This window comes from Pseudopipra pipra, chromosome 2 (assembly GCF_036250125.1).
Source record: "Pseudopipra pipra isolate bDixPip1 chromosome 2, bDixPip1.hap1, whole genome shotgun sequence".
NCBI lineage: Eukaryota > Metazoa > Chordata > Aves > Passeriformes > Pipridae > Pseudopipra > Pseudopipra pipra.
In genome coordinates this window covers 8,603,485-8,618,140 of record NC_087550.1, presented here as the reverse complement: position 1 = coordinate 8,618,140, position 14,656 = coordinate 8,603,485, and the positions used below count along the sequence as shown (strand labels likewise).

Below are 14,656 nucleotides of genomic sequence, written 5' to 3'. Positions count from 1 at the left end.
AGCTTGGTTCTTTCTCCTCCCGAGCTCCAGAGCAGCTCCAAGGCTCCTTTCTGGCAGAAGGAATATTTTGGGAACTGTTCTCATTGTGTTACAGCTTTGAAACGAGATGGCAAAGTTTCATTTCCTGTTCAGAATGAGCAGTTTTACGACGGCTGACAAAAATCTCCCAAAGTCCTGAACCCTCAACGGTTTCTACATCAAATGTTTCAAAAGAAAAAAAAGTTTTAAAGTTTGCTGTTCCCTTCCTCAATTTGATTTCTCCTGGATTCCTGCTAAGCACGTCCTCCCCCATCTTAACCCTTACACTGCCCTCCCGGTGCCCTCTTCCTAACAGGGATTTGGAATGAGTTTTTTTGGCTTTCCAGTCATTTTCCTTGTTCTGCTGCCTTGCATTCAGCTTAAATCCCTGATCGCTCTCCTCCTCTGCTCTACCCTGGTGAGACCCCCCTGCAGAGCTGCCTCCAGCCCTGGGAACAGCAGCACAAAGACGTGGAGCTGCTGGAGAGAGTCCAGAGGAGGCCCCGGAGATGCTGCCAGGGTTGGAGCCCCTCTGCTCTGGAGCCAGGCTGGGAGAGCTGGGGGGGTTCACCTGGAGAAGAGAAGGCTCCAGGGAGACCTGAGAGCTCCTTGCAGGGCCTAAAGGGGCTCCTGGAGAGGGACTGTGGACAAGGGATGGAGAGACAGGACACAGGGAATGGCTTCCCACTGCCAGAGGGCAGGGACAGGTGGGATACTGGGAAGGAATTCTTGGCTGTGAGGGTGGGGAGACCCTGGCACAGATTGCCCAGAGAAGCTGTGGCTGCCCCTGGATCCCTGGAAGTGTCCAAGGCCAGGTTGGAGCAGCCTGGAATAGTGGAAGGTGTCCCTGCCCATGGAAGTGGATGATCTTTAAGGCCCTTTCCAACCCAACCCATTCTATGATTCTGTGATTATTTATCTTTATTCCTTCCCACGTCATTTCCACTCCCTGCACCACCAACACCAGCCTCCCATTAACTTCCTCACATAAATCCATCCAGGACTTCTTCTGTGTAACCTCCTACCCAGGAAATACCTTTCTTGAGTATCTGTAAAATCACACCATGTTTTCTTCAGAACCAATCCTTTTCTAAAGTTATTTCTCTGAAAACATCAAAGGAACACTCCCTGCAAAGTCAGCAGCATTAGCAAGAAATACCTTATTTTACCAGGAAAAATGATCATTGTTTTAAGATAATTTAAGATAATTTAAGTTGCCCTGAGTTATAGATCAGAAGTGTCTAAGGCCAGGTTGGATTTGGAGCAACCTGGGATAGTGGAAAGTGTCCCTGCCCATGGCAGGGGGTGGGACTGGATCATCCTTAAGGTCCTTCCCACCCAAACCATTCCATGATGCTCTGACATATATACACCATGGACAGTGGTGGCAATCCCACTTACTAAGGCCAATAAACCTCCCCTGCCTGTGGTTTTGCCCTCAGAAGTTGTTTTATTTCCAGGGAAAGCCACTTGTCACCTCCCTACAAATATTTACTCTCAGCCAGCCAGAAAGCAAACGCTCCCAATTGGAATTAGCACATATTCCATGGACTTTGAAGGAGCTCAAACAGAGCTCGGGGATCAACTGGGAATGGGAGAAATGAGCATTTAAGGAAAAGCCTGAATGAGAGACCCCAAACTGTGTGTTAACGATTCCCTCATTTCCGGGGCTGAACAATCCCAGTCCAAGCAGGGCCTTAGTAAAGGAATTCATTTCTCCAAGGTCTGACGTGCAGGGAATTCCCTGGAAGGGAAAACAATGTGGGATCAGCTGTTGGGAAACCTTCAGTGAGCATCCTGTGGAACACTGGGACCGTGAGTTGGGCAAGGCCTCCCTTCACTGTTCCTCCATTCTGGAACACTCAGATCATGAGATGGGCAAGTGTCTCCCTTCCCACCTCCTTCATTCCCAGGAATAACACGAGGAAGCCACTCACACTCCTTAACTGACTGCAAAGGAAAGCTCCTGTGCCCATGTGATGCTGGAGATGATGCCATCCATGGGTGGCTTCGCTGGAATTACAAAATGCTTGTGGCTCACAGCTGACAAGAGCGGGAAGTGAAACAACAGTTCTTTCACTTACACCAGTCCCCTCCACGTTTTCAAGGGAGAATTACAGGATCTTAAAAGAACAGTCAGCACTGGATTAATAAAAGAGATTTATGGAAGCTCCAGTGACTTCCAAATTGTTTTGTCCTGGTGCCATTTTTTTGCTGAGGGACAGAATTTCCATTTAAATTTCCACTTCTGTCAAAAGGAATTCCCTGGGTGCTTCTAAATCATCCCAGAAAGCCTAAAACAAAAACGTGGACGTAAATCGATTTATAACAGTGATAATATTGGTTCTGCTCGTTCTGGAGGCTACAGAAATGTTCACCCATGGAAATGGTGCTCTTTTATTTATACAGGATACAGCATTCCTGGGATAACATTACTGAGGCTTTCACCTCATTGACTTACTTCTCACTTCAAATAGAGCCACCAGTGGAAAGAGCCTCCCTCACATCCTATTAATTTCAGGGAGTAAAACAAATTATTAACTGAAAGCCACCCAAAATGTTGAGTCATTTTTATAATTACTGCCAGTTTTAGTCAAATCTTATTTGTGCAATTCATGCTGGGAGCCTGAATTTACATTTGTTTTAAATGCTCATGACAAATGTTCAGGAAAAGTGCTGGATGACTGTGCTGAAAACACAGATATCAACTGAGCTTCACAAAAAACTCCTTAACAAAGGAAAAACAGGGCTCATCAAAACATGAAGGTTCTGGCACTGCTGGGTCATTGCAGTTATTCCAGTTAACAGCAGGAAAAAAACCCCAGAAACCAGAAATCAGGGAATTCCAAGGAGAATCTTTCTAGCAGAAAATGTTATTTTAAGGAATGACAGAATAATTGAGGTTGAAAGGGAGATACTGGTCCAACCTCTGCTCAGAGTTGGGACAAATAGTTCACGTTGCTCAAAGCTGTGTCCAGTTAAGCTCTGACCATCTCCAAGGTATCAGGGAATCCTGGAATATGCTGAGTTGGAAGGGACCCATGAGGATCATCAATCTTCCCTGAGACACTGCCTGTGTCTGACCACCTTCATGGCAAAGCCTTGTCCTTATATCTAACCAGGGTTTCTTATATTTAACCAGGACTTCTTATATTTTATCAGGAAGGATTTCTTATATCTAACCAGGATTTCTTACATTTAACCAGGATTTCTTATATTTTATCAGGAAGGATTTCTTATATTTTATCAGGAAGGATTTCTTATATCTAACCAGGGTTTCTTATATTTTATCAGGAAGAATTTCTTACATTTAACCAGGACTTCTTATATTTTATCAGGAAGGATTTCTTATATCTAACCAGGATTTCTTATATCTAACCAGGATTTCTTATATTTTATCAGGAAGGATTTCTTATATCTGACCAGGATTTCTTATATCTAACCAGGAAGGATTTCTTCTATTTAACCAGGAAGTTTCAACTTCTCCACCTCCTTTTGCCACCACATCCCACAAACCCCAAAGCCTGGCTCAGCCTCCTCCAGCTTGTGAGGGTGGGCACGGCTGCCCCATCCCTGGGAGTGTCCAAGCCTCCATCAGAATCCTTAAAAACAGGCAAGGATGTGGAAAGGCCACAATTCCTCTGGAATTTTACACCCTGACCTGTGGAACCAAGAGAGCAATGGTGGAACTTGTGCCTCCCACGTGTGAGCAAAGAGTTGCTGCAGGGAAATGATGTAACACTGAGTTTCTATTTCAACCTGCCCTGTCATCACTCTCGGATCAAAAACAAGAGCCAAATTATACAATTGCACTTCCTCGTGTCGAGCAAGCTGGAAAGTACAGAAAAAAGCAGCAAAGGTGACTGAGACAATACAAAAAACCCCTCATGAAACCACAAAGACAAAGCACACCAGCTCTTGACACTGTTCTTCCAAAGCAGCCCTGAAGGACCACACGAGGCAGGAGGTGAAAGAACAGGTTTAAAAAAAGCAGAATTATTATTTTAGAAACACCTGCTGCTACTGCTTTATGGAAAATTTGTCAGCAGGCAGAAAAAATTAAGAGTTCCCCAACTCTGGCACAGGTTATCCCATCCCTGGAAGTGTTCAAGGCCAGGTTGGAGCAACCTGGGCTACTGGAAGGTGTCCCTACCCACGGCAGAGTTTTGGAACTGGATGATCTTTAAGGTCCCTCCCAATCCGAACCATTCTGGGATTCCATAAAATTAAGATCACACAGGTTTGCCAATAGTTTGCTGGGGTTTCTTTTTTGTTTTTTGGGGGCTTCTTTGGTTTTTTTTTTCTGTTTTAAATTTCGTAATGATATGATTATCCCCTATCCAATATCATTCAGGATGGTGAAGGAGTTTTTTAGCTCCAAAGCTGACTGTGTGTTTGGCACGGAGCTCCACAAATTACTCAGCTCCACAAAGTCCTTTTCACACCCCAAGGCAGATTTTTCTTTAAGAGATTTCAACTTTGAAACACGAGCATTCAGATTTTGAAAACTTATCAGAGAAACAACATAAAATACTTCATTAAAACATTTTTACACTGTGTCAAAGACCTTGGCAGAGTCCTGAGCTCCTGACTCGTGTGCACCCACCTGCCATGAGCTGTCCCTCCTGTCACCTACAAAAGGGCACAGTTTGAAACCTCAGTTTTGGTTCCTTCTTTTTTTTTCTCTACATAATCTCAGAACTATTTCAAGTGTCCAGGACACCTGGTTTGTTTTGGTTGGTTTTTTTTTTTCCCCACATCAACGTTTCCTCATTCTGAGCTGCTTTAGAAAGTCATTCCTTAAGGTGGTTTGTGAGAGGAACTCACAGTGGTGTAATTGGAAAAATTAAGACAGAACTGGTAAAACAGTAATTACCAATAGGATAACTGCAATTATAGGTAAAACAGGATAGAAAGAATTCTCAGGTCTGTTAAAAATGCTGGAAGTACTTTGTGTTTTCTTCCCAGGCATCCCTGTTTGAGATGGCTTTTGTGCTCACAAACACGGCACAAAAAATAAAGCAGCATATCCTAAACTCCTGAAAATCAGCAGGAGCTGTGTGTCACCAGGAATCCTGCCAGTGAAAACGGCCATTTGTGCCCATTACAGAAAATGAAACGAGGCCACGACATGGGTCTGTGATTTATTTGTCCCAGGAGCAGCATTCCAGAGCCGGATCCAAGGAACAAACCCAGCAGCAGCTTCCTCTTGGGAGCAACCCAAGGTGTCCCCAGCCCAACAACACTTCTGCAAATACCTCGTGCCACCCTAAACCAACACTGTCACTGCAAAACATCCCCAGCCCTCCTTGCTTTTAATGCTTGAACCAACTTTTATTGGATTTTAGTGCTTACAAGCCACGTTTGTCCAGCCAAGGGATGTCAAACACTACCTGTCTGTGCTAATCCAGCTGGCACAGGATGCCAGAACCAACCTCTGACCTTCCAAAAGCACAAAAACCTTCGAGACAAATCACCCAAACTGCCACCTCTGACCAAGTGTCACCAAGTGCCAGTGGGCAGGGGTCAGATGGGATATTTTCACATCAATATATTGATATTTCTCCCCCCCCAGAGGATGCAAAGGGAGGCTGATAATGCAGTGATTTGTTGTAATTTCAAATGCAAACAACAGACTTTTCAGCTGCCAGCTCTGATTGCACCACTTGGAAGGAGTTTTTAAAGGGCAAATTATTAAAGTTGGAAAATGTCAGTGTGTGAAATGCAACTCCACAAAGCGGGAATGAGCTGATTTTACCATTTCTCTGTAACCCTCTTCATTCTGAGAGACGTGCATTTAAACAATTCTGGGATGAGATTTAAAAAAAAACCACACAGTGAGCAATCAGATTTGAACTTTTTAAGTGTGTCGTTTCCTATGACTTCAAGTGGCTGCTCTTGGCTTGACTTGGCCAAACGCCACAGGAATGTTCATCTGCTCTTCCCTAAAATCAAGCAGGAAACCAGGATATTTAATAATTTTAGTTCATTAATCCCACCCTAAAGTGATCTGAGGAGACACACATAGGATTATAAAATAATCCCCAGCCCAACAGGAAAACACAAGTCTTACTTTACCAAATTCCTTTATCCAAGTGAGTTTTATCCACATGAGGGTGGTTTTTTTTTTTAATTCCTTTATTCAAGTGAGTTTTTCAGAAAACAAAGGGATTAAAAAATCAAGTTGACAGCTTTGTTTTGGGGGCTTAAGTGTCCACCAATACTGGACATTATTTCAGTCTCTACCATCCCTCTCCTTGGAAAAGTCAACGTGGCTGCTGCAAACCGAGCCAGGATTTTGTCCTTTGCTTCCCAGATTTTCCCATTCCCAGCTCCCATGCCCGAATTCCCTTCCCTTACCTTCATAATGTTCACTAAGTCTGTTTGATAGTAACGATCTTGGTGTGCATTGGCAGCTGCTAAAGTGAGGAGATAATCATTCCTGGCATGGATGGCCTTGGAATTACACTCGGATCGACGGGCTTTTAACTGCACCAGGAAAGGGAAATGAGAAGACAGGTAGAGGTGAGAAGTTAAACGACAAAACATGTCCATATAAATTAATTAACTGCATATATTTGTCTTAATATAATAAAAACTTGAGGGGATTAACAGCTGCACAGTTTTCTTTATACCATTTATATCACATCACATTATATATTATATTATATGTATAATATAGATATATAAAGGGATTAACAGCTGCACAGTTTTCCTTATACCATTTATATCATATCACATTATATATTATATTATATTTATAATATAGATATATATAAAGGGATTTCTGATGTATTTTTCCCCTCATGCAACTGCAAGTATGGTCCTCAAAGAACAGTTTTAACTCTAATTAGAAAAAAAATGTAATTGCAAATCCAATCATATATTTGTGCTCTGCCCAAAATGTGCTCTTAGCTCATCTCTTATTCCACCAATTTCCCTTCCAAAATATCCATAATTCAAGATAATTTGGCGCATTTGCCTCATAAAATCAGCAGCAAAACACAAGTTTTTCTTCTACTCACCTTCACACTTGCCTTCTGCAAGCTTATTCTTGACTGGAAAAGACTAAGTTTCGACCTGGAAGAAGAATTAAAAGAAGGAATTATTGCCTTGGACCATTTCTCCCAAGTATAGGAAATACAGGTCACTGCATTGTGCTGCAAAATTTTAATTGAAATAACATTTTACACCCGAATTTTTATTTGTGTGGGTCTGAACAAAGCTTAAAGATGAAGGAAAACCTAAGAAAATATGCTGAGCTATTCACTGCACATTCTGGAACATTTTGCACAGATTTGGGAACCAAATTTCAATCCATCCCAAAAGAGAAATTGGGTGGTGGCTGCAACTGGAGTCACTGGGGGGGGCTGATGGATTTGGAGGCATTTGAACCATGAAAGGAATATTAATGCAAAATCAACAGCAATTATATTCCAGGAAGCTGGAAGAGTGTCCAGGTCCAAACGTGGATTTTTGAAAGCAGAACTGGTCTGATTTTTATATCTGAATCCACGAAGCATAAATTAGAGAAGGACTTTTTCTGCTGTTTCAAGGAGGGTGGTTTAAAAAGCAAATAAGAAAACAAAATCAAGTAAGTAGGTCTGTTAATCCAAATATCACTCCAGAATGAATCCATTACAAAATTCCCAAGCTTGGGTTTTTTGGTTGGTTGGTTGGTTGGTGTTCCTTTACTTTCTTCAGGTATTACAGGGAATTTTATTGAAGTTCTTTTCATCAACCAACCCTCAGAAAGACAGAAAAAATCTCCAAATTGCATTCCCTGAGAGCAATTCTGAATAACTTCTAAAAATACAAATTATAACAAGGGTGAGGCCAAATTCCAAATTGAAAACATGTGAGAGTTGCTTTCCTGGAAATAAGGAAATCAACCTCTCTAGGTTGATTTCAAGGAACAGAAAAACCTCAAAAATTGAGCTTGAAAATAAAACTTATGTCTTGTTTTCCTCCCTTCCAAATGGGCTGATCCCAAATTTGAGATGTGTGGAGAGAAAATGAAACCTTGACACTTTAATATCACAAAAAAGTGTCACTGGCACAGTGTCCTTTAAAAATGTGGAATTAGAGGAGTTAGTTTAACTCCATTCCTAAAGAAACCAACCCAAAGTTCTAATTTCATATCAGGGTGTGCTTAAATGGCTACAAAAATGTGTGTGTGTGTGTATATATATATATATATTTCTTATATATATGTTTATATATATTCTTTTAATATATTTTATAGATATTCTTTTATATATTTTATATACATAAAATATTATTATAGACAATATACATATCATATAATATAGTATACATATATAATAGGTTATATTTTATATAATCTATTATATATTCTATCATAAATATCAATAATTATACCTAATACATTATTATATTATATTAGATATAATCTATACTATAATATATATAGTATATTGTAGGACATATAGATGATTATATATAATATTATAATAATACAGAGAAATATGTAAAAGAATACATATAAAATCTATGAAAGAATATATAAAAAAATCTATAAAAGAATATATTAAAAATCTATGAAAGAATATAAAAAATCTATAAAAGAATATATAAAAATCTATGAAAGAATATATAAAAATCTATAAAAGAATATATAAATCTATAAAGGAATATATATAAAATCTATAAAAATATATATAAAATCTATAAAAGAACATATATAAAATCTATAAAAGAACATATATAAATATATGAAAGAATATATATTTTTATATCTCTATAAAATTATTATACACAAATGATTTATACTGAATATAATAAATGATCTATAATTACAGATAAACACCTCTTTGTGAAAAGAAAACAAGCCCTATTTTTGCCTGTATTTACTCTGGAAAAAAACCTGGCAGGAAGCTCACTGAAAAGCAAATTTCAAGTGTAAAAACTAATGGAACTGGGCTTTTTAAACCTGCAATTATTTCTACATATGTTATTAGAAAAACATACTTGGCCTCAATATCAGCTTTGTCCCGCACGGCCTGAGCCATCTGTTCAGTCTCAAAATATTTCTTTTTGCCTTTAGCTAAATCTTTCACTGTCTCCTGGAGTTCAGTTTGGATCCTTGTCAGCTGCTCCACGCACTGAAAAAAAGCAGCCAGGAGAGAGACATTCCATTTTTTTGCCGTCCAAATAACACCATCGTCCTTATTTTACTACTTTTCAGGATTAAAACAGTTTCCAAGTCAATTATTCCCCTCTTTTCAAGCTGATCAGAACATAAACCCACTTTCTTCCTTTCTTTCTGCTGCTGTTTCAAAATCAGTGATAACCCACGAATTCAAGCTCTGAAAGCTCTGGATGAGGTAATTACTTGAAATAATTGGGATACAACTGGGAAAAATCCAAAGGCAACCTGCTGGAGGTGATAAAAAAAACCCTGATTAATCTTTCCTTCTATAAAATTTCAAACATGAGAGAAAAGCTGCCACATAAAACACAATGACAAGGATTATTAATTTTATAGTGTAATTAATTTTAGAGTATTATTACATTATTTTTATATTATTATATATATTATTTGAAGAGCTCTTTTTTTAAAAATAAGGATGTTGAGAGCTTTCCAACAAGTCAGGTTGTCCTCTTAGTGAACACCCCCCCAAACAGCTAATCTTCTTCATTACACTAATTATTAATGCACGGAATTGTTAATGCATAAAATTATTAATCCATGTAATTATTAATTCATTAATCCTTTGTGTGCACAATTGAGAAATGAAGGGTAGAAAAATATATATATATTGTTCAGCTGACAGAGACCTAAGAGCCTGTGAGAAGGGGGTTTTGCCACATCAGTGGGTATCTGGATCCCTGAAGTCTCCCGGTGGCATCAAAAATTAAAATATCAAATAACCCCAGTTGTTAAAATCGTTTAAGAAGAGTAAAGCAATCTTGCTTTTGCATCCCTGGAGAATAAAAAAACTGTCAGGAGACTGGATGTCATTTTAGTGTAACCTCACAAGTGTTTTACTGACTCAGAATATTAATTTGGAAAAGCTTTTGTCTGGATGGAGATCAGGGTAATTATTAATTATTTAATTATTTATTATTAATTATTATTTATTAATAATTACCAATAGTTTAATTAATTATTAACCTGTCCATTATTTATCTGTTTGGAAATTCAAAGCGAAGGCTGAATTGTATAAAAAATAAACTGCTTGTGGAGGGAAATGAATGCCCATAAGTGGATAGTTATTCCATGTTGTAGGGAAATTGTGGAATACTTTGAACCAGACAATTGGAATAACTTGTTCTGCTGATTCAAAAGTGCAGGAAAAAAGGAACTTCTATGATTTATATAAATTTAAAGGTCCCACTTTTACTGCTGACTCAGAAACACTGAACTAACAGCACCTGCAGAAGAATAAAATAAGATTATTTACCCAGTTAAGACGCTATGAAATTGCTCCAGCATTGTTTGGAAAACTTCACAGGAAAATAAAATCCACAGGACAAGGAAACAACGTTAATAAAGTTAATAAAGTTAATTTTTCCTCAAAAAAACCCTTCCAGGGATGGGGCAGCCACAGTTCTCTGGGCAATCGAGGCCTCCCCACCCTCAGAAACGACTTTGAAATGCAACAAGCAATTAAATGAATATTCAGCTTATTTGAACACTGTTTCCTCTGCAGGGATGAACAGTTTAATTGGAATATTTCCTTGGGATCCCCTGACAGGAGGTGGCTGTGCAATCCCCACACCTTTCAGATTGCTCAAGTCGTTCCTTCAGGTCTGAGACACATCTTTGCTTAAAATCAGAATTTATCCTGACAAAACCCACTCAGAATTGCCACTGCAAACCCAATTTAATATAAGTTCCACAGCACAACGTGAGATTTGCAGAGATTTATTTGAACAACATTTAAAAATGTCTCACATTTTTAAAACCCTCGTTTCCAAGTAGTTTTAACTCAGGATACCTAAAATTAACTCATTTTGATCCCTCTCCAACAAGCTGGATATTTATTTTTACAAGAGACTGAGAAGCACATACATTATTTTAGGATTTAAAATACTAAAAGATTTCTCATAACCATTTTTCTCAAATAAAAATGACACCATTTCAAGGATTTCTTGGGCACAAATACCTTTTTCAGCTGCTGTTCCTTGAAGCACCGGACGCTCCTGGCTGGCTCTGAAATTAAGTTTTTATAGTTCTCACAGATATTGAGCCGGGACTGGGCCACCTGCATGGTGCCTTCCAAAAGGGATTTCCACACGGAATACATACTCCTGGAATAATGGAACACAGACAGGGCGTGGGAAGGAAGAAAGGGAGCTCAGGGAGGAAAATACAGATTCACGGGATCTCCCGAGCTGGAAGGACCCACAAGGGTCACCAAGTCTTGGGTTGGTTTACACAACAGCAGCATTTTGCTTTAAAAACTAAATATAAGCACAATCCTTTATGCTGCTCTAGCAAATATCTTCACTTTTCACAAGAAATTTAACTGAATTTGCCCCAAAAATAAAACGTTTCCCTCCTGTTCCGCTTTCATGATTCCACTTCTTGCCAAACATTTCTGGTTGAATCTGTTGCTTCCACGGGACAGACCCTACAGAACCCAGATGTTGGTGATGTTGGTAAGATCATGGAATTTGTGATTTTGGACACCTGGCCATCAGGGCCCCAATAATCCACCACAAAAGCTCGGGAGGATGTGGAGGTGGAAGAAGGTGATGGGAGCTCCTCTGGAGCTGGCAGAAGGAAGGATTCCTGGAGCCTCCAGAGCTCCCAGATAGGGAGGGAGGGGTTTGGAGAAGATCTCTGGGCGCTGTGGGTGGACCTGGAAAGGTGGGTGGGTGTTATGGGAGCGTTTCATGTACTCTTTAAACTCATAATTCAGTTTATTTCTTCTCAGACGCGCGAGCGGTGTGAGGCTGCTGAAAGGCCCAAACACAAATCTCTCAACGATTTCTCCCCGGCTGAACTTAAAACTTGTCAGAATACAAAGAAGACATTAAAATAAAGCATCTGCAAACCTCTCCCGCATCTTTAGGAGGTGCCACTCCAAGGCTTTCAGCACCTGAGTCACGGCTGGTTTCCACCTCTCATGGGAACCAGAGGAAGTTTTGTAAACAACCATCTCTTGCTTTGCCTCCTCCCTCCTGTTAAATGTGATTTTTACAACCAGTCTCCTAAATTTAAACCTGTTCCTGCCTTTTTCGCTGAAGAAATCCACATTTATTCCCCTAACCTTAAAGTTATTTGCTAAAATCTATATTTAGGCACAAGCACTGACACCTGAACAGATGCACAATTACAACTTTGTTGTCCTTTCGTGCTGTTTTGTTTCTCCCATCTTCCTAAACATTCAAGTCATATAAACATTTATTTCAGCCTGATCTCAGGATTTCAATGGAAAACAAAGCAATGCTCTGCTAAAAAGGGAAAAAAAAATCATTTTAACTCCAGACAAGCGGTGGTTAATTGTTAAGTAAAATAATGCCACAAATTGGGATATCCAACTGGTAAATTACCTATAATCACTTCGTTCATCAGCTTTTATCCCAAGCCAGTCCTTCTTTAAGTACTGACTGGCCAGCTTCTGGATGCTCTGTTAAAAGAAGGAGAAAAAAAAAAGTAAAAATCAGAAATAATTAAAATACCATTTTCGCTCTTGTGTCAGACAAATGAAAACGTGACATCTGAGGAAGCCATCAATCCACAGCTCCAGTAAAAACAAGGGCAGGATCAGAGGCAGGAATATTGCGAGGCAAAGGGCTCGATTTGTCCCAGCTAAAAGAATCCCAATTTTTATTTTACGAGGGGTTCTCAGAAGCGATGAAATCTCTTTATCTTTGATGAGCCCCAGCTCAAATTCCCAGCTTGGATCATCCCAGGCTGTTGCTCACAGGATCAGCCCGTTCCTCAGAGGATTCCAGGAGACAAGAGGCTGACAAATGCACTACATCTTTAATTATTAATGTTAATTGTGCCCTTCAGTCTCTGCCTTTCACTCCGTGGGGCCTCAGAAAACCAATAACAACCTTTTTGTGTTCAAGGTCACAAAGCAGCAAAATTTAACCTGTAACCACACAGGGAGGGGAAACTGCTGGCACAGGTTCCTAATCCCATTTACTCCTTGGAATTGGGTCCCTTCAGTGGGAAAATATGATGTATATCATGGGATTCCTGGAATTCAGCAATGGGTTTACAGACACTGAGCAGGATTCACGACTGTTGGGTCACCACAATTCCATGGAATGCTCCAGGCTCGGGGCAGAGTGGCTGGAAAACTGGGAAAGGACAGCCTCAAGTTGTGCCAGGGGAGGTTTAAGTTTGGATATTTGGGAAAAGTCTTTCCCCAAAGAGTCCAGCTCCAGCTGCTCTGAACTGCTCTGGGGACCCAACTTTGGTGTTAAAGATGGGTTTTACCCTAACAGGCCCAATTGCTGGGAGCTCTTACTTCCCATTCCAAGTTTCCACATCTTCCCAAGTTACCTTCCCCGATTTCCACTGCTCTTTTCCCTCAGTTAAGGGTCATTTTCAAGTTCCATCTCCTCATGGAACATGAAATATCTGAACATATTGGTCACACAGTCAGCAATTTTTTTTCACGGTTAAATCTACGCCTGTCACTACAATTTCTCGTGTTTCCTTTTCTTTTTTGGCCATTTTTCCAAGAAGATGCACAAATTTCATTAGGCAGCTGTTAAAAAAAAAAAACAGATAAAAGGAAAAATAACATTTCCTTTAACTCTGGCAGAGCAATTTGTGCTGAGACTCAAAGCTTTATTAGATACCTCCACCTGCTGCTATTTTCATGTTTCCATCCCTTCTGCATTTGACTCCACTGCCTCAAGATGCTGAACAAACATCCACAAACACCAAAAAAAAGCTCATTGGCAGCTGAGGACAAGCTGTGCCAAAATTAAAGATGCAAAAAAAAAAGGCAGAAGAGGGATAAATAAAGCTATTTTTGCTCCTTGCTTCCATGAAGGTGCACAATGATCACGTTTAACAGGCTTGAGATAAGGGGATATTTAAACACAAAACTGAATTTGTGGAGAGGCAGGAACATCAGTCCGTGCAGAATGTTCCCCTGGAGTCTCCACAGAGACCTCTGAGCAGCTGAAGGGGCTCCCAAAGAGCTGGAGAGGGACTGGGGACAAGGGATGGAGGGACAGGACACAGGGAATGGCTTCCCACTGCCAGAGGGCAGGGACAGGTAGGATAGTGGGAAGGAATTCCTGGCTGTGAGGGTGGGGAGGCCCTGGAATGGATTTCCCACAGAAGCTGTGGCTGCCCCATCCCTGGAAGTGTCCAAGGCCAGGCTGGAACAACCTGGGACAGTGGAAGGTGTCCGTGCCCATGGCAGGGGGTAGCACTGGATGAGTTTTAAGGTTCCTCCTCACCCACAGTATCACTGTGCTGAAAACCTATAAATATGCCACATTTCTGGGCATTCCAACTGTTTGCAAACCTGCTCAGCAGATGGAGGGATGGGACATGGAATCGTGTCCATCAATCACCCAAGGAATCCACACGTCCAATGAAATTCTGCTGAACTCAGACCATGGAAAACTAGCCCAGTTTCACTCCAGTTCCAGTCTCCCAGAGCTGCAGCTCCCACTTGCTGCTCCCTATTGC

The 14,656-nt window shown here is 40.4% G+C and overlaps 1 protein-coding gene across 3 annotated transcripts in view; it reads right to left on the bottom strand.

The window, feature by feature from the left end:
* FCHSD2 (FCH and double SH3 domains 2) overlaps positions 1–14,656 on the bottom strand; it is a 113,035-nt gene that overhangs the window by 40,937 nt on the left and 57,442 nt on the right. For all 3 annotated transcript variants that reach the window (XM_064643952.1, XM_064643953.1, XM_064643954.1), the window contains exons 4-8: positions 12,544–12,620; positions 11,151–11,295; positions 9,010–9,143; positions 7,044–7,098; positions 6,379–6,507 (exon numbers count right to left, since the gene is read on the bottom strand). In XM_064643952.1, the coding sequence (XP_064500022.1) occupies positions 6,379–6,507; positions 7,044–7,098; positions 9,010–9,143; positions 11,151–11,295; positions 12,544–12,620 (540 nt within the window). The remainder of the gene's footprint in view (positions 1–6,378; positions 6,508–7,043; positions 7,099–9,009; positions 9,144–11,150; positions 11,296–12,543; positions 12,621–14,656) is intronic.